Source organism: Malus domestica, chromosome 06 (assembly GCF_042453785.1).
Source record: "Malus domestica chromosome 06, GDT2T_hap1".
Classification (NCBI taxonomy): Eukaryota; Viridiplantae; Streptophyta; class Magnoliopsida; order Rosales; family Rosaceae; genus Malus; species Malus domestica.
In genome coordinates, this window is record NC_091666.1 from 33249 (window position 1) to 54752 (window position 21504).

At 38.0% G+C, this 21504-nt stretch overlaps 1 protein-coding gene across 1 annotated transcript; it reads left to right on the forward strand.

Moving 5' to 3' along the window:
* Positions 1-17532: 17532 nt before the first annotated feature.
* LOC114823151 (protein ACTIVITY OF BC1 COMPLEX KINASE 3, chloroplastic) lies at positions 17533-21504 on the forward strand. Its single transcript, XM_029098526.2, has 7 exons — positions 17533-18073; positions 18310-18873; positions 19063-19618; positions 20075-20261; positions 20362-20728; positions 21066-21208; positions 21324-21504. The coding sequence occupies exons 1-6, from the start codon at positions 17753-17755 to the stop codon at positions 21192-21194; spliced, it is 2124 nt and encodes a 707-aa protein (XP_028954359.2). The 5' UTR covers positions 17533-17752; the 3' UTR covers positions 21195-21208; positions 21324-21504.

Sequence of the window (21504 nt, forward strand, 5' to 3'; positions counted from 1 at the left end):
CCTTAAGGCCCAATGGGCTTCGAACGTCAAGCCCATTAACTTAAGTTGTATGACAATTTAATGAATAAAGATTCATTAAGGCCCAAAAGCCCAAATCTCTCTATATGGCCGGCCATGAAGATGAATTAGGGTTTTTTGGTTGTTTAGGTCACTTAAAGAAGTGACTATATAAATGACTTTATAGCCAAATATTCATTAAGTGAAAAAGGGTTTATTTTGGGGGAAAATTGGTGAGAATTGTCTCTCCATTTTCTCTCTAAAGAGGCCAACACCTTGGAGGGTACATCTAGCAATCCTACTACTCCAAGGTCACTCATTTCTTCTACAATCAAACCTTGGTGAAGAGACTTAGAGGTTCCCTATTTTGGGAACTTGGAGAAACCTATTTTTCCATCCAAATCCATGGATCTAAGAAGCAAGGAATGAAGGCCCTATCTCTTTGGGTGATTAGCCTTTGCTTATGCAAAGAGGAATCTACAAAGGTAATAATTTCAACTCACTTTGTTTTGAGTTGATTATTGGTTCACCAATCTACTAGGCTTTGAATTTCATGGTAATGTTTTGTTTTTGAGTGCATGCAAGCATGATTCCGCCTTTAATTGTTAATTGCATGCTATATGATGTTGCTCAAATGAACATGTTTTTCAAAATAATTCCTTCAAGTGGTATCAGAGCCTAGGTCTAGTAGTTGGTGAATCCTTTTGGGTTTTGTAGTTCATAAGTTTATGATTTAAAAGTTGTAATTGTTACAAGCTTTATTCTTGCTTCTTTGAATGTAAATTTTGTTTGAAAATTTGCCATCTCAAATGTTGTAGATGTAGTTCATATGAGGATGAATATTGGAGCTAAAATTTGGTGCCATGATTTTGGGGATTTTCGGCCAAATCCAAAGGGTGATTTTTTGGGTTCATGTTTGTCTTGTTAAAAATGTTTTAAGGTGACTTTTGGAACCCCTAAGTACCCTAGGATGTTAGCATCATTTTGAATGATGAAAATTTGAGTTTTTTGGCTTGAAAACATTCATGGAGCTCTTATGGGTTTTCATGGATGTTCTTCATTGTTCTTGATGTTCTTGCCAAGAACAAAAAGGTTTTGTGTTTTGATTCAAAGTTTTGATTATTTCATAAAGTTTATGTTATATGTTTTTCAAATGATTTATCATGTATTTAAAATGTTAGATATTTGATTAAATAGCAATAGAAAAATCTATCATCATTATGAAAGGTGATAAGAATTTCTTTTCTTATGCACTACTTGATTGTTTTTGACAAAACTAATAAATCAAAACACCCACCACTCCTTTTTATCCCTAAAAACCGGCCACCCTAATAAAATAGGGTATTTTTGGGGCTTTTATGCAATTACATAAAGTTTTGATACTTTTGTGTATTTGTACTTTGACCCGAAAGTTTACGTTTTGACGTTAAGGCCTAAAAACGCTAAAGGACAAATTGTTTTGCTCTTTTAATGATGTTTTGAATTTATTTAAATTTTGGGTTCTAGTTGTATTTACATGAAGTAGTGACTTTTGTGTTTTTACAAAGTGACCCCAAAAGTTTATGTTTTCGCAATATGGCCCAAAAAGTTGTGGTTATTGCATGATGGCCCAAATAGGATGAGAACAAAATTGTTTTGTCTCTTTAAATGAGAATTGGATTTTCATTTTGTTTAGCTCCACTTAAATCAATTTTATGGATACAAAAACCAAATGAAAATGTTGCATTCAATTAATTAGTTAAAGCGTTAATTAATTAAAGGATGATTATGAACCTAAGCCTAATATAATTGAGCTATGTGAAAGGCGTTTCAAATTTGTTTGAACCATGGGAATGTGTAGATTAGATTTTGGTTGTAATTTGATTTGATCAAAATGTTGTAAAAGGGCATAAGTCCTTCTTTACTTTAAGGTAATTTGTTTTATGCAAATGTTGTAATGAGCATAAGCTCATCCTTTACTTTGAAGTATTTCTTTCTTGCTTTATATGATATGCATGAAAATGAAGTAATTGGGTCCAACGCCCCTAAGACAACACGCCTTAATGTGATTAAACGCGTAACTAAAATCAATCTCCATCCCTAGACCGAGATTCAACACAAGGCTCGTGTTGAATCTAAACAAAGGTTCATAGTCATCCTAAGGCCCTAAGGCAACTATATAGTCCATCAAATGAATGCAAACCTTATGTTAGTAGTAACATATACTCTTGCTTTAAAAACCGTTTTAAAAGCATAGTGGGAGTATTATGTACAACTAAAACAATCATATGGACCAATAGTTGTAATAGGACCAAAATTGTTTTAATAGAGATTAAAATGAATATTTATATGTGATGAGACCTAAAACCCTCAACCAAACCATTATTAAGTTGATAAGCGTGAAAGTGCTTAGAACACTCTTTCGTGGCCTTCCACCGTGGTGGGCTTCAATCGTTTGTGACTCGTACAATGTATTCGTCCAGTTCTGGGGTTGCAAAGTATGTGCTTACATTCAGGAGAAGCCTATAAACATATGATGAAGTGAAAGGTAGGCAACGAGTGTGGCCAATATGGAGTTCTTCTAAGGCCATTCTTGAACCCCTACTTGAACTAGCATGGTGGGAATGACTTAACTAAGTGCAATGGTGCCAATATGGAGTTCTTCTGAGGCATCATTCTCTAGAGGCCAAACGAGATGGGTACTTGAATTAGTTGCAAATGAGTAAGCGTACTCTCTCATTATTATTGTTACTAGCCAATATGGAGTTCTTCTGAGGTGGGCTTGGTAATAGTGAGCCTCCCATAACCTACTAAGAGTTTCATCCAAAACTCTCGAATTCCAATGAGGGATATGGAATTTGCCAAAAATAGTGGGTGATGCTATTTGATTTAAAGACCCGAATCAAATGGCTTAAAATCAATCAATTTATATTCGTTATGTATTTGTTTACCAATATATTTGCAAACGCTATCCAACACTTGACAAATAAAAACCGAATGTTTTAGTTTCCGGACTTAGGTAAACAATCCCAAAAGAATGTCTTAAAAGGATTGCATATGTATCTAAGTAGTCTCTTCCTCACAATCTTCCTAATGATAATGTATTATTGGAAGAACATGTTAGAAAAAGTCTATCATGAAGAGGACAACACAAACAACCAATGCTTAGTCCTTTGTTAAATGAACAAAGGAACTTACGAAGATTAGCAAAATGACAAGGACACTTTTAGTGTTATTATTTTTTCACTTACAAATCGTTGTATGAAGAAATAATAGTTGCTTTGAACAACCCTTAGTCAATGCAAACACTAGTGCTTGTTTCTTTGTTAAATGAACAAAGAACTTGAGAAGAAAGCACAAAGGCATGAACACTTTATGTGCCATGTTTCTTCACTTACAATTTGTTGTGTGAAGAAATAAGAGTTGCCTTGTACAACTCTTTAAGGTTTGTAATTATGTTTAGAACATAATGGTTGGTTGACAAAAATAGTCCATTAACATGGACTTATGATGATTTTGAATCATTGAATGTTGAAGTGATAAACCACTTAACGAGACGGAAACTAGGCAAGGACTTCACCTTTGTGTCCCTATCCTAATGGTTCACTAAGTTTATTGTAAACTATGTAGTGAACAATAAACCACATGCTCTCCAAAATTGTTTGATGTGTATAACACAATTGAAAAAAGGTTTCAAGAGAGATAGTGGGAGTTTAGGGACCATGACTAATGTAGTCAAAGGTGAAAGTCAAATAAAGAAGATAAATAACTCCAAGGGAACAAACTTTCTTTATGAAAGGATGGACATTGGAAGGGGTATTTGCAAGAAATGTCTTGCAAGTGTCAAGAACACACCTTTCGAAGGTGTTGAAAAATGTTCTTGAAAAGTTCAAAACAGTTGGTTCTTCTACTTGAATGCTTGATTCTGTATTAGTAACTATGTTTTACAATCGTTGTAAAAGAGTGACTAATAAGAAGTAGAAGATATATGAGTGAAGAAAAGGTGCTTCACATTCGGAAACGTGAATCAAATGTAGATCTCTGCGAAAGCAGATGGTACTTACTTCCTCATATGAACTACCAAAGAAATTGGATTATAGTAATCTAATTGATTGTCTCTATAGTAGAGATAATATGGTAGTGTTAACTGTTTAGAAAATAATGATGCTTAAAACCCAAAAGGTTGCAAGGTAGTGACTAATCCCAACTAAAGTTGTGATACCTCTAAAAACATAAATTACGAGTTGGTCATAGATGGACGCTTTGGATCGTTAGATCCGGATCCAATACCCTCTTGTTAAAATTGTATGGAGGCGAAATGTTCGAATCTTTATTCTTTTGGAAAGAAGAAAGAATCACAAAGTTGTTGAGGTTAATTCACTTAAATGTTAGTGGCACTTGTCCACAAACATAATATTACTCATGTTGAATAACATTCACCGAAGATCACTCTCGGTTGGACTATAGTTTATTTTGAATAAACACAAGTCCGAATACTTTGTAAAATGTTTCAAAGAATTCAAGTAATGTAAGTTGATGAGTAAGACATCTAAAGTATTTACCTCCTTAGATTTGATCCAAGGAAAGGTAACACTTTAGATAAGTTTCCTTGAAAGATATCAAGGAAAATAGCATCATAAGATAATGTATTTCTCCATTAGGAGAAGAACGAACTTGAATAAGATTTAGTTCGTTAAATGTTATCTATTACCCATATATAGGATATATACTTCTAAAACAATATGATTGTCAATGAGAAGATCTTCCAATATTTTCATGACTCCATAAGATGTAGTTGGAAAAGAAAGACAAATCTTAAGCATGTTAAAGATTTGGGGTTGTGTGCTAATAAGCAATATTTGTTTGATAACAATCTTGTAGGATATCCTTAAAATAACTTTTGGATATCGCTTCTATAAACCAACTAACAAATGTTGTTTTGTTGGGTAGTTCATTGTAATTCTACAATGTGATTTGCCTAAAAGCAAATGAACGAGAGATAGAACTCAAAGAATGGGTTCTTTGAGAGACAAGATAGTAATCAACAAATATAACAACCTAGTTCCTATACCACAAGCTCCAAGGTAGTCGATAAGAATGAAAATCCTTATGACTACATTGAGTGCATATACGATATATACTCAAGGAAATGGTAAAGTACCATTTGACTCGAAATAATGAAACCTTCATAGCTAAATGGTAGCTTAAGGTAACTACAATCAAAGAGAATGGTTGACTTTGAAGAAACCATCTTTGAGATAGGCTTGGTTTCAATTAATTCGAAGATTGCTAGCTACAACTAAAATGGTGATTCAATGTTTTGACATAATATGGGTTTCCGAAACCATTATTAAGATAGTCTTGATAATATATGTCCAAAACTATAAATCACAAGACATGTAAGTTGTAGAGATCCATCCATCATGGATCTTAGCAAGTTAGTGGGAGCTATTTGCATTTTATGAGGAAAAAGGATCAAATCGTTTGATTTCTCATCAAGATGTAAATGAATCTTTTGTTTACGAGTTTTACAAAAGATTAGTGGGAGTTAATCATGTTCCTAAAATTTAAGTATATATGATATATTAATTTTGGAAATGAAAAGAATACTTCTTTGTTAAAGTTATGACTTTAATACATTATATGAAGATAGAATGTATATGGGAGATATAGTCTATATACATGGGATGGAAATCTATAATGATATATTTCATGATATAATTGGATTATATCAATCCCTAATGATAGACAATGGATGCTAGGAAGTTTCTCATATGATGATAAACTTCAATAAGAAGGACGATTCTAGTGAGACTAGCAAGTTGCCCTTCTCAAAGGGAACGTACCCTTTGACTCCCATAGAAATAATGCGTAAATTGAATCCTTTATGCATAAGTAGAAAGGTGATTTATGTATTTCATATTGTATGAAAAACATTGATATGAGTTGTACCTAGAACGGTACAAGACGATATCAGTGCAAGCCCAGGATCAGAACCGTGGCAACTGTCAAGTGAGTCCTTAAGTATTTAAGAAATACTAAAGGATAGATTCCTCAAAGAATGAGGAAGAATTAAAGTAACGTAATGGAAGCGTAAATGTATTAGATTATGAATCTAATCCATCATTGGATGTTTCTTCATTATGAATGAAGAGATAAACAAATATCTCTTTATTATGACTAAAGAGATATTTGGATGGAAACATTAAAGTAATGACTTTAGTGTGTTCCATTATGAATGCAAGATATATTGCCATATAGAAGTTTACAACAATGTTGTTTGGATGGGAAAGTTCATTTATGAACTCTCTATTCGATTCCAACCAGAAAGTGTATGACACTAATGGGGCGATAGCTCAAGCCTGGGAATCAAGGTCTCATCAAGATCCGAACTCAAATGAGAGACTGAACCACATGATTGAGAATCATGTATAATGGTGACGTCGTTATTCTCAAAGGTTGCTTCTATGGATAACACATATAGATATCCACTGCCTAGGCCTACTATTCAGCCATTTATGAAATGACTACAGAAGAGGTATCATCAAGATGACCAAGCTGATTGGCTCTAGTGCAAGTGGGAGATTGTTGGAAATGTGCCCTAAAGCCAATCATGTGATGATACTTTACGGACATTTCACATGTTAAACTAATCTAGTTTTACATATAAAGGGCATACATTATTGTTTGAGCCGTCTCATATAAATGTTATATGCTTAAACGATAAAGTCCAAGGAATATGTGATTGGGAGAATGTAATCTAATGAAGTTAGATTCATGAGACCATTCTTTCGTAGACACATCCTAAATGTTCCTGATCATAAGATTGTCAATTGGGCATTGACAGTCCGTAAAGATCGGTACGTACTATGTCTTCTTTCAGGGAGAGTGATTAGTCTCGAGTCATTGATGTGTGTGACATCAAGACAAGTACATAGGTGCTCAATAGAGAATGAGTACACTGAACGTGATCAACGAAGAGTTCTCATATACCATGTCACATAAGAACTCATGGTTGGGATAATGCAAAGTAGTCCTTTGACCTGAGGCATCACAGTTGTCTTGTGGTTAAGTCCTTGATCTTTGATTATGTCAAAGTCACCCCCTCGGGGTATCCACGGCATCGTTGGGGTTAAGCCACTTAGCTATGGAGACAAGTGAATGCGCAACAAGGGATCTCTAACCTTCAAACAGTTGAGGGAGAATACTCTATGATATGATTTGGAATCTCTGGCCAGAGTATGAATGAGATTAGGGAATGCGTTCCAAATCACATTCAAGGAAATCATATAAGCAAACGATTTACATTGGATAGTAGACATGAGTAAATAAAATATCATACCAAACAATGTGGTCAAGAGTATTAGATTAGAGAAAGACCGTATTGCATTTGTAATCCCGAACTGAATAGGTTCTCTATCCTCTTCTGATTAGCTTGGGTAACCATGATATGCTGCTAGGTGTCACTCATGGTTTGTGGAAGCCCTAAACGTGTGTAATCACTAAAGGGAGAATTGAAAATAGTTTCAATTCACAATCGATGTAAAATGGTTTTAATCGCCCACTACCTCGCTAAAAGGAACCTAATGGATCGCACACCATAAAAGGTAGAGATTGAAGATTAAACGGAAATGAGTAAGAATGATTAAATGGTTTAATCATTTATTTATGGCAAGGATTAATTAATATGTTAATTAATCAAACGAATAAGTTCGTTAAATGACTTCGGGATAGTTTTGGACCTTAAGGCCCAATGGGCTTCGAACGTCAAGCCCATTAACTTAAGTTGTATGACAATTTAATGAATAAAGATTCATTAAGGCCCAAAAGCCCAAATCTCTCTATATGGCCGGCCATGAAGATGAATTAGGGTTTTTTGGTTGTTTAGGTCACTTAAAGAAGTGACTATATAAATGACTTTATAGCCAAATATTCATTAAGTGAAAAAGGGTTTATTTTGGGGGAAAATTGGTGAGAATTGTCTCTCCATTTTCTCTCTAAAGAGGCCAACACCTTGGAGGGTACATCTAGCAATCCTACTACTCCAAGGTCACTCATTTCTTCTACAATCAAACCTTGGTGAAGAGACTTAGAGGTTCCCTATTTTGGGAACTTGGAGAAACCTATTTTTCCATCCAAATCCATGGATCTAAGAAGCAAGGAATGAAGGCCCTATCTCTTTGGGTGATTAGCCTTTGCTTATGCAAAGAGGAATCTACAAAGGTAATAATTTCAACTCACTTTGTTTTGAGTTGATTATTGGTTCACCAATCTACTAGGCTTTGAATTTCATGGTAATGTTTTGTTTTTGAGTGCATGCAAGCATGATTCCGCCTTTAATTGTTAATTGCATGCTATATGATGTTGCTCAAATGAACATGTTTTTCAAAATAATTCCTTCATCGCTAACTACAAGAAGGACAAAGTTTTTGGGCCAAAGGTGGAGAAGGCTGCCTGGAAACCCACCAAGGAAGCAATGACGGTCAACACAGATCCCGTCAAAATCTCTACACAAGGCAAGGAGATTCAAACCGAAGCTTTTCATGATCAAGAGAAATAGGGCAAAATAGCTCTCGTCAACCTCCAAAGCTACATAAAAGTGTTGAGGATGATGCAATTGCAACTGGTACACAGACCTAGAGCCTGAGTCCATCAACACCTGGGAGCAGTTGCAGCGAGAATTCCTCAGCAGCTTCTACATTAACCGTTGCACTGTAAGCATGGTGGAGCTCACAAATACAAACAGTGGAAGGATGAGCCAGTTGTAGACTACATCAACCGATGACGCACTCTAAGTCTCGACTGCAAAGACAGACTCTCGGAGACCTCCTTGATCGAGATGTGTGTTTAAGGCATGCAGTGGGAATTACACTACATCCTTCAAGGCATCAAACCACAGACCTTCAAGAAGTTAGCCACCCATGCCCATGACATGGATTTAAGCATAGCCCATCATGGGAAGAAAGAACCGATCACTAACTACAAGAAGGATAAAGTTTTTGGGCCAAAGGTGGAGAATGTTGCCTGGAAACCCACCAAGGAAGCAATGACGGTCAACACAGATCCCGTCAAAATCTCTACACAAGGCAAGGCGATTCAAACCGAAGCTTTTCATGATCAAGAGAAATGGGGCAAAATAGCTCTCGTCAACCTCCAAAGCTACATAAAAGTGTTGAGGATGATGAAATTGCGACACGAAGATCATTCGTTGCCATCATGATGTGCGATTTCTTCCCCGAAGACTTCTTCCATCACTCGGTCAAGACTCCTTGCTATAAAGATTGCAAAGAATGCCTCTTCACGATCGTTTAACAAATTCACGAAGCTCCTTGTTCGCATGAGCCTAAAAGGAGACAACCAAAGCTCCTTATCCGCACGAGCATAAAAGGCGACAACAAACACTCATTGCCTGCATGAGCTGAAACTGCAAGCGGCACCAAAATGCTCCTTGCTTGCATTAGTTGAAATTGCAAACAGCACCAAAACGCTCATTGCCTGCATGAGATGAAACTGCAACATGGCACCAGACTTTCTTTGCCTACACGAGCTGAAACTGCAAACGGCACCAAATGCTTCTAGCCCACAAGAGCATGAACTATGTACAACACAAAAGAAAAAAAAAACCAAAAAAAAATATGTATTTGAACTACGTTATGACTTGATCTTTTCTTTGGAAGGGTATGTATGCAACTCGAACATTCAAGTTTGAGTTCAGTCACATCAAAATAAAAAATAAGGTTTTATTAAAGGCTCAACTAATGAAAGTCAATTTCATTACAAAAAAAAAAAAAGAAATACAAGTTTTCTTTGTACAGAAATTAAATTACAGCTTATTTAAAAAAAATACAGGTTGTAAGTATACATATATATCTACAATTGCTTCGGCCCAGCACAGTTCACACCACCAACGAGTCCACCCGCAATGAGCCCAACTCCCATAGCCTATCCTCACTCGACTCCAAGCTGGTCCAAATCTTCTCCCAAAGCTTCCTCGTCTCCAGTTGTCTCTCTCATTCTTCTCAGCTAACCTCTCCACCTCAAATCTGTCTCTGCTACCAATGGCTCCAAGATCAGCCACCATGAATCCAAGCAGTTGCTATGGCAGCACCAGTCTCCTTCATCCTCACTCCCCTCAAACCTCACATGTTGTACATGGTGCGCACACCCTGAGCAGCTCTACCGCCAACCCAGCTACCTATCTCTCCCTCGTCTCAGGTCTTTACCCGCGAGCTCACTGACCCCCTTCTCCAGTACCGGCTATCTCCGTCCTCGTGGCATGGCTCGTTCTTACCTCGTAGTTCGCTCAACAAGCTTTGGACCTCACGCCCAACCACCTGCATCGTCCTTCAAGCCCACAAAGGAACCCAGGAGGTGCCTTTGACCCACTTGGGCTTGCTGATGATCCTGAAGCTTTTGCTGAACTGAAAAAGCCAAGATTGGTGCTGTTAACGGTGATACAGAAGCTTTAGAAAAGCTGTGAATTTGTCTCTCCCCTTGCAGTGGTGTTTTCCTCCTTCGATCTGACCTGTGAAAATTCTGATAGTAGAAGACGACGGTAAATAAGGACCAGATCTGTGTCATGACTGAAACTATAGTTCGAGTCAACGAGTTCGATGAGAGGCTGAAGTTGTCTGAGCTTGTGTGACTCGATCGAGTTGTTGAATGTGTTGAAACGGTGGAAGGAATGACGTGTATGATATGGACATGTTTCTTCTTTCTGAGGGCTGCAAAGGTCTATATGTGAGACTCTGTGGGTTCTCAAACTTCAGTGACCGCTATCAAACGACTAGCCGGTCGTGAAGATAGACAATTTGCGCTACCTCAAGCTCATCACGCTGGTCACCATGATCAAAGTCGGCTAAGAACTTCAGTGACCACTGTCAAACGGCTAGCCGGTCGTGAAGTTCGACGCTCTGCACTACCTCAAGCTCGTTATGCTGGCCACCATGATTAAACTCAGCGAAGAACTTCAGTGATCACTGTCAAGCGACTAGCCGGTCGTAAAGCTCGACATTTTGCATTACCTTGAGCTCGTCGTTCTGGCCACCATGATAGAAATCATTGAAGAGCTTCAATGACGGCTGTCAAATGACTAGCCGGTCGTGGAGCTCAACGCCTTACACTTTGCCTCTAGCTCCAGTGGCTTCTGCACCTCTGCCATGGCTGCTGCCTTAGAATGTGATTAACAAAACTAAAGTTTGTCAACTCACATCTACTTGCTCTGCTGCTGCCTTTGAATGTGATTAACAAAACCAAAGTTTGTCAACTCACACCTACTTGCCTCCTTGCTTCGTGCCTAGCCTCCCGCTACTCCAAGCTCCTTTGCATTTCTCCCTGCACCATGTGGGGGATATATAGAAAAAAAAAAAAAAAAGGATGCATGCTACATGCTACTATAGCAAGAAGGAAAATGAAAAAGAGTGGTGGCGACAAAATAATTGAAAAGTAGAAGGTAGGGGGAAGATGGTGCATCAGGCATCGTCTAAAAAATAATTATAAAAAAAAAAGGTGATGGGATGGTGCACGGCACCATTTTAAAAAATATGATAAAAAAAAAGGGGAAGTAACACATCTTAGTATGATATATGCTCTATGGTACTTAGCACAATACACCGAATGAAATAAAGTTTGTTTATTGATATCTCTGAGAAATTACAAATATGTGCAAAAAAAAAAAAAAAAAGAGCCTTCACAAGGGTTGCTCACGTATAGCCTCAGTACCCGACAAAACCTCAGAAGAAGGGAGCCTTCACAAGTGGGCAATCTTCAAAGTGTGCATTTTGAATACAATTGATACCTCTATAAAATGAGAGGCAACACAGCCATCCATTCAAAAAAATTGAAAAAACACCACTCTTCGAATTTCAAAAGTCGAATTTTCCTGCATAAAGTTCGTCAACACTTTTCAAACGCAATCTCAGCTTTCCGGATATCACGTGTAACTTTTTCAAATATCTTTGACAAAGTTGAAAGCGCGTGAATTTTACTATTCCAACTGCAACGCATCCCTATATATGTTGTCCTTCATCCTCCATGGCAAGGCACACATCCAAAATGCCTGACTCTTCATCCTTCTCAGGAATACATCTGCATCCAAACCTCTTAACATACTCAGTTTTCTTCCTCCCTGAAAATACCTCTTCAACCAAGTCACACCAGAGAAAAAGTATCTCATATCATTAGGGTCGAAAGCAAGAATATCTTATAGCATGCTTTCTCCCTGTCCTTTTATTTGTTCTTGTTTTTCCTTGCAGAACAAGGAGAAAAAGAGCAATCAGCCGACACTTAGAATCAACCTTTCGATTTGGAACCAACTGCTTGAAACCCCTTCCCTGATTGCTTACCTAGCATTGCTCTCAAGTACTCATCTTCAACTATTGATGTATTTTCGAATAAGATACCAGATGCCTGGAGAACAAATAAGGCAATTGCAAATGATATATCGAAACATGTGGAGACAAGCACAACAAATACACGTGTTGATTCATCCCTAACAAAGCTGAATCTCACTTGCCAGGTGAAACCGCTCGTGGTTCTATTTAAATTCAAGATCAAGTCTCAATGGCCTTTAAAGAAATCACGAGTCTGATTCAAGATCAAGTCTCAATGGCCTTTAAAGAAATCACGAGTCTGATTCAAGATCAAGTGTCCACCAACCTTGAATTAAATTCAGCTCCAGATAAAAGGAGTAAGTTCAGACCTTTGGACGAAACTAGAAAACCCTCCAACCGAGTTCAAGATTAAGCCTGTGGAAAATCAACAATTTGAGGAAACCAGAAAATCTTCCAGTCAAATTCAAGATCAAGCATCGACGGCCCTTGGATCGACATCTACATTAAGGGATTTCAAAACACATCTTCTACATGTGACAAGCACATGTATACGATGCACTTTGAAGTGGGGCATTTGTAGACATTGAAATTTCAGTGAAATAAATGTTGACCAATGTATTAAAATTTCAACGTTCATGTGTCACATAAATTTTGCATGTGTCATGTGACTCAATGAAAAATCCAAAAAAAATCAGAAATGTCATCAAATAGGACACGTGTCGACACCTGGCAGAAATGATTTATTTCATCTGAATATTATATTCAAAATTAGGCCTTGAAAATTTCTATAAATACAAGGCCATCATCCATTTCAAAGCACCAATTCACATATACATTTCTCTACTCACAAATTGGAAGAGAATTCCCCAAATCCTTGAAGCTATGAAACTCTAAAGCTTTCAAGCATCCAACCTCCCAAATTCCCAAGAATCCTGAAGGATCAAGAAAACTCTCTTCCTTCTTCATCAAATCCTTGAAGAAATCCACCAACTATTCATCAAGATAAGCCCCGAAGGCCCTTGAAGATCCGTTCATCCTCGTTCATCAAGATCTCCAAAGGTCCTTGAAGATCAGTTCATCCTCGTTCATCAAGATCAAGCCCAAAGGCCCTTGAAGATCTATTCATCGTTCATTAAGATCAAGCCCAACGACGCTTGAAAAAATTCACACAACTGTTCATCAAGATCAGGCCTCGAAGGCCCTTGAAGATCCGTTCATCCTAGGATCAAGCCCCGAAGGCCCTTTGGATCAACAACATCAACAAATCTGCAACACTGTTCATCCTTAGACCAAGCCTCGACGACCCTTTGAATCAACAGCCTATCCACAGATCTACACTTTATGAAGATAGAATCAAATGATCAAATTGTAAAAGAGATTGTAACCCCAAAATTAATACAAAATATTATTTTGTACACGTGTTCTTGTCTCATTCATTGCAGGAATAACTCGTGTTTACACCAGCTTGGGATCATTGGTTGTCTTTGACCCCAACAACTTTAGAAACCCCATGTATATTTGTTTATGTATTGTATTTAACCCTTATAAACAACTAAGGCAAACTAAATTACAACCTCATTCTTCCACTTCTTTTATTTTCTTCTATCATATTTGTCTTCTTTTTCTCTTTTCTTGTGTGCAACTTTATTGTGCGCATCATTTGTGCTCGATGAAATACTTTGGTTGAAAAGCCTTGATAATTTTCAACATTACTCCATAATATCTTGAATCAATCCTTGACAAGCCTCTCCAAATAATAGTAGTTATCAACGTATGTTGGAATTTTGACATATGTTAATCGGAATTGGTAGGTGCGTATTAGGTGCTCGATGAAATGGCACAATGAAGTTTTTTCGCTAATATTGTCACCCTATTATTTGAAAATCCTGATTATGTCACTGTCTTCAACAACCTACACTTGTGGAGCACAAAATGAAACCAACAGACTTATGCAATTCCTTATGGGATTGAATGAGTTTTACAGTGCTGTTCGTGGATGTATCTTGTTGATGAATCCACTTCATTCTATCAAACAAGCGTATTTATCAATCATTTAAGAAGAAAAACAGCGGGGGTTAGGCACTACCCGCAACCTGACTGAACCAGCAGCCATGACAATCTGCTATCGTAATATCGACAAGCAACAACGACAGTCATCGTAGAACAGTAGTAATAATCGACCTCCTCTTCATTACTCCTACTGCAATACTAACATCACACAATTGAGACTTGTTAGAAGGATTTACCCCTTTCATTTGCCACAACAACCTCTAAAATCCCACCATCTGATTTCACCACGCTAACAAACAATGTCCTCCCAAATTCATACTTCACCATCCACCAGCATTTTACCCATGCCGCCCAATCTTCCATCTCATAACACTTCACCTTCCATAAATATTTCACACCATACCGACACACCATCACCCCATGACATTACCTTTAGCATCCACACAACCTTCAACATCAAACCCCCCCATGGAAACCATACCTGAAACACCACTCACTGCTACAACCAACATAATGTTCTACATGCCATAAGGAGCCCAATGTCCGTCTCCAGGACTACATTCGCATATGATGCTACCTCTACTCCAATCTTTATCACCTTCGTCAACTGATTCCACTAGAGGTATTCGTTATCCCATTTGTAATTTTATTTCATATCATAGATATTCACCATTCCATCTTTATTTTGATGCTCACATTAGTTGAAGTGTAGAGAACCTTCCTGTTTTCCAGAGGTATTTTCAAGACCCTAATTGGCGCAAAGGATTCACCCAGGCAAAGGAGATTGATTATCATGACACTTTCTCTCCCACCACCCAAGTGGTCACCATCCGTTGCCCTCTTGCCATTACTGATGGCCAAGGGTTGTCTCTCCAACAATTAGATATTCATAATGCATTTCTTCATGGCAATCTGTAGGAAGAAATTTACATGTCTCCTCCTGGTCTTCAGCACTAAGAAGAGAACCTTATATGTTGCCTTAACAATGGCTTGTGAAATTTACAGAAGCTATACTTGCCGCTGGCTTTATTCAATCCAAAGCGGATTATTCACTATTCACCCAAAAGAACGGTACATCCTTCACAACTTTGTTGATTTATGTTGATGATATTATTATTACAGGGAACAATTTAGATGCCATTAATGCCTTAAAAGGATTCTTCATACCCACTTTCATATTAAGGACCTTGGCAATTTGTAATATTTTCTGGGTATTGAAGTTTCTCGTTAAAGAAAGGATTGTATATTTCACAAAGGAAGTATGGCCTTGAAATAATCAAGGATTGCGGCCTTTTGGGTGCAAAACCAGTGGAATTTCAAAAGGAGGAAAGCAAACTTTCAGATAAAGGCGAACTACTCAAAGATGTTGGAATTTTAGATTGACAGGCCAGGGGGCCCACTTTAAAGACATCGAAATTGTCCTCAACTTGAAATTACCACCTGCCCAATTCGTCAGTATGAGATTGTATCATAAAAGGCCTTGGTATTAGTTAGAGTGGGGTAATTATATTTAAACCCTTTATTTTGTTTTCTTTCCCCCACCGATGTGCGATAGCCAACACATCCGCGCACGTGGAACCTCATTTAGTGGTTCACATATGGAGATCTACACATCATCAATTGAAACTCAGAAGTCGACTCCAATGGAGTCCAGACTTGTTTTCAACCCTTTCAAGAAGTGGAGGCAACTCTATGTTAACAGTCCAGACTTGTTTCCTATTCCACACTTCCAGGTGACAAGCACTTTGGCTTGCACAGGCCCATAACTTGGCTTTGTTACCATGTTTGAATTTTATATCAACGGGCATGTGGGGCCTCACTCCAATGACACCGATGATATCCCCAACTTGGTAATTTCCACCTGCCCAATCTGTCAGGTGTGAATTTTATCACAAAATACCTTAGTATTAGTTAGAGTGGGGTAATCATATTTAAACCCATTATTTTTTCTTTCCCCCACTGATGTAGGATAGCCAACAAAAGACCCATCTCTGTTGCAAAGATTGGTGGGATGCTTGATTTATCTTACCATTACTAGACCGAACATCACATACTTCATGCATGTACTCAACTATTTTATGCATCAACCGCGTCAGCCACATATGGATGCAGCACTTCGGATTGTGCAATACTTAAAGTCCACACAGGTCAAGGTTTATTTTCTAATTAGATAATAAGTTAACTTTGACAGCTTTTTGTGATTCGGATTGGGCCGGTTGTCCAATAACTCGTCGCTCTACAATTGGGTATTATGTATTCTTGGGAAATTTGTTGATTTCATGGAGGACTAAGAGGCAAAAAACTGTTTCGCTCTCTAGAGTTGAAGCCGAGTATAGGGCCATGGTTGGGACATGCTGTTAGCTCATTTGGTTGCGGTGTTTGCTAACAGATTTGCATATACCCATTTCAAGGCCTGCCATTATGTTTTGCGATAACCAGTCTGCATTGCACATTGTTGCCAACACTGTCTTTCATGAGAGAACACATCATTTGGAGATGGATTGTCATTTCGTTCGAGACAAGATTTTAGACGGTTTTATAACTGCTAGATATGTCAGTTCTTCTCAAAAATTGGCTGACATATTTACAAAGGCCTAAGGCAAGGAAAAATTCTCATCAATATTGTGCAAGTTGATAGTTTTTGACATTCACTCTCCAACTTAACGGGAGTGTTAGAAAGTCAATGTAATTAGATAGGAAAAAATTATATGATTGATTTGTATTTGATACTTTCCATTGATGTATTCCTAGATTGTAAAGGTCTTCTTGTTGTACAAGGAAAGCTATTGTATATATTTTGTATTCTATCAATGAAATAATTATTCTGGCCAAATATGTTTTATACAATACTCTTACAAATAGAAAATCATGACACTCAACCATAATACTAGTAATAATCTAATCTCTAGTTAACTGTTATTTTTCTTTTTAAATGAATAAATAAAAATTGGCACACTCAAAAGGCCTGTGATACTGATGCGCTAATTGCACAGTGAATTGCGTGGTGGAATGTTTAAGTGAGAGTTGGGCTGCTATTTTAGAAAATATATTCTCTTAGGATTTTTCCCTTCAAAACTCAGAAATCAACTGATCGGGCTTTTAAAAATTTGATCAAACGTTTAAAAATTATTATAATTTAAAAAAAAAATTTATTAACTTTTCTGTTTTTAACTGAATCAAATTTTAAAAAACCTAATTACTAAATCATTTAGGTAGAGATCCGGAGAGATCATTTTTCGCTATTTTATATAACAGTTGAACACGACACGCCAGTCCACGACGAGTGTGGCTGCTATTTCTACACCAGACAAATGATAGATATTTGGCCAGCCACGAACCGAAACAATATTAATTGCAAGGTGCAGTTAATCTGAGCTGAGGGAATCTAGACTGGAAGTTGCGCCAGTACAGCAGAGCAGAGCAAAGGAGGAGCTATGATTGTCTCCGTCGCCGTTGGTCAGCCGTTAACTTTGTGGCAGTCTTGTGGCTGTAGAGTGGCGTCAAGGGAAAAGGATAGCGCATCTGTTTACCAAAGGAGAAGTAGCATGAGAGTTAGAGTAAGACCAGCGCGGTCAGTTCTGGCAGAGGCTGAGGCGAGACCAGCAACACCTGCGCTGAAAGTGCAGATCTATCGGGGCGGCGGGGATCGAATGAACGACCTTCAGGCGGAGGCAAGGGCCCTGGCACGTGCTGCAAATGCCTCCATTTACAGCCCCGAACTGCTTGTGGGCAAGTACGGCTCTCGCCCAGTCAAGGTTTTTATTCAATTTCGCTTTCTTCTTCTGCTGGCTTTTCATTTTTCTTGTTTTGTTTTTCATTGAATTATTATGGTTTTTTCTGTTAAAGATTGAATTATTATGTTGTTATGCCTTGGCTGCTGGTTTTTTATTGAATTAGTATAACGTTGTGTTGTTATTGTTTGTTTGGTTTTTTGATTGAATTAGTGTATAACGTTATGTTGTTTGGGCCGTTTGGTGGTAAATCAAATCAGGTAATTCGGAGGACTCTTGAAATTTTGATATCGCTGGGTTCATTTGGGTTAAAGCTGTTGGTGGACCAAAGGAATGGCGCGATCGATCAGAACAAACGACTGCGTGCCGCCGAGCTCAGGACAATTTTCACTCGTTTGGGACCTACGTTTGTCAAATTAGGTCAGGCCTTGTCCACAAGGCCTGACATTTGCCCACCCGAGTATCTGGAGGAGCTCTCTGAGCTTCAGGATGCTTTGCCCACATTTCCAGATGCAGAAGCATTTTCCTGCATCGAAAGGGAGTTGGAATTGCCACTTGACTCTGTTTTCTCATGCATATCTCCATCCCCAATTGCGGCAGCTAGTTTAGGTCAAGTCTACAAAGCTCATCTTAAGTATTCTGGGCAGGTTGTTGCTGTAAAGGTGCAACGTCCGGGCATTGAAGAAGCGATAGGACTTGACTTCTATCTCATAAGAGGTCTAGGATTTTTCATAAATAAATATGTTGACGTCATAACCACTGATGTTATAGCACTTATTGATGAATTTGCACGCAGAGTCTATCAAGAGCTGAACTATGTTCAGGTCAGTCTTCCCATCCTCGACAATCGCTGGCATGCTTGCCTTTGTTACTGGTCATTAACTGCTATGAGAGTGTGAATGTTTTTATCCTGATTCAACAATGCATGATGTAACTGCACACATTTTCTGCAGCTTCATAGTTTGTATAAGATTCTTTTGGGTTTCCATGTTAATTTTAACAGGTGCCTGCAGGAGGGACAAAATGCGAGGAGGTTTAAGAAATTGTATGCTGACAAGGCAGAGGTTCTGGTCCCAGATATTTTCTGGGATTATACCAGCAAAAAAGTGTTGACAATGGAGTGGGTAGATGGAGTTAAATTAAACGAGCAGGCTGCAATTGAGAGACAAGGGTTGAAAGTATTGGATCTCGTGAACACTGGCATACAGTGCAGCCTCAGACAACTACTTGAGTATGGATATTTTCATGCAGATCCTCATCCTGGTAATCTGTTGGCAACAACTGATGGAAAGCTTGCCTTTCTTGATTTTGGAATGATGAGTGAGACGCCAGAAGAAGCTAGATTTGCTATCATCGGTCATGTTGTTCACTTGGTTAATCGGGATTATGAAGCTATGGCCCGTGACTACTATGCTCTAGATTTCTTGTCACCTGATGTAGACGTTTCTCCAATTGTACCGGCACTTCGTAACTTCTTTGATGATGTGCTTAATTCAACTGTGAGTGAACTTAATTTCAAGACACTGGTCGACGGTTTAGGTGCTGTCTTGTATCAATATCCATTCAATGGTGAGTTGATGCTTTAACCTTGTTTTGTGACCTTCAAGCCCAACTCTTGAATTTTGGCACTACACATTATAATTAAAGCAAGCTGACCTGATGGGCTGGGAATTTGTTTATTTTATTTTGAAGTTCTAAACGAGTGCCATGGGTTAGGACTTATGCTTCTGGTGTATTTGATTTATCCATTTTTCTTCTTATCCAAGAAAGCTCATTGGCCTGTTTTCAAATTTGCCCTTCGGGTTAGCGTTTTTAGTTTAATTATTAACAAACTTCCTCATTATAAGTTTTACATATATTTTAACTGTAAAGAGAAATAGAGAGAAGTTGACCCCTTCTGAATTTCTCACTTTTCATTATTGTCAATATACAAACTGTGTATTCATATAAACGTAAAAATGATATGGTTTTCTACCTTATTCTCTGATTGAGTCTGATGATTTTGCTTTGCTATTATTCTTGCAGTCCCAGCTTATTATGCTTTGATATTAAGGTCACTTACTGTACTAGAAGGTCTAGCCCTTGATGCTGATCCTAATTTCAAGGTGCTGGCTGCTTCATACCCGTATTTCGCTAAAAGACTTCTCACGGATCCAAACCCATATCTCAGAGATGCTCTGATTGAGTTGCTTTTTAAGGATGGGAAGCTTAGGCATGGATTCTGTTGCCATCTTTATACTTATATTGGATGGTAATTGATATGATTTGGTGTACTGAACTACTTGACAATTTGTTACTTCTGTTGACTGCAGGTGGAACCGACTTGAAAACCTGTTGGTACAGGGAAGAAAAGATAAAGATTTCTCTGCAAAAGATGCTTTACAACCTGTGTTGAAGTTAATATTGGGGTCAGATGGTGAAGAACTCCGAACTTTAGTTATTAAGGAGGCTGTTCGCGTCACTGAAGCTTTTGTTTGGGGTACGTTTATTGATACCTACAATTATATGCCCAATTTTATGAGAGCTGCAATTGCTAATGGCAATGCTAATGGACCACTTGTAATGAGCATTGCTGAACAAGAAAGCATGATTGAGCTCCGAGATCAAGTACTCCGGATTTGGGGACTTCTACAGTCCTCAGAAAATTTTGATCCAGCCCTTTTGCAGCCCATTTTACAAGTAAGAACCATGTTTGTTTTCTGCACTAGTGCATTGTATACGTTCTTTCTAGTTCTAGGTCGAAAGGCTGTTGTGTTGGTTTATCTTGCTTGATCATCTTAGAGTTTATTCTATCATTAGTTCATTTGTTTATCCAATATAACAAAAGAAGAAACATCAAATAATTCATAGGATATGTGCATTTGTCATCACACTTCACACCATGTCATTCTCTGCCTTCATGAATTAGCCTTTTGCACTCTTTCAAATGGATTCACATTGCACATTGTCATTGAATTAGACCTAAAAGACTCAACTTATTTATAAACATGTTTTGAATGATATCTCACTCGACCAGGTCCTTCAACAACCTGAGGCACGGAACCTGGGGGGGCGTGTCATAGGCGGGATCACCCAACGTCTTGCAGCACGGTTGCTGCAACAAGTACTTCGAGTGCCAACAACGGTTTCTGCTTTGACTTTGTGACCATTATAGCTGGGGTAAGAAAATATTTGTATGCTATGTGATGAAGTTATAATATTCTCTTTACCATTTTTTCCCCATCATTTGGTTTAAATGGATTGTACATGTATATGTTTGTCTGTGTTAAAACAGGTAGAGAACCATTAGTGAAATCCTTAAGGGTGCGTTTGTTGTACTGGACTATCTCGGACTGGACTAGCTTCAAGGATTAAGTTGGACTGGCTTAGAATAGACTAAGCTGGACTAACTTAGTGAAGTGTTTGGTGCAGTATTAGACTAAGAAGCAGGATAATGAAAATAGTGTTGTACTCAA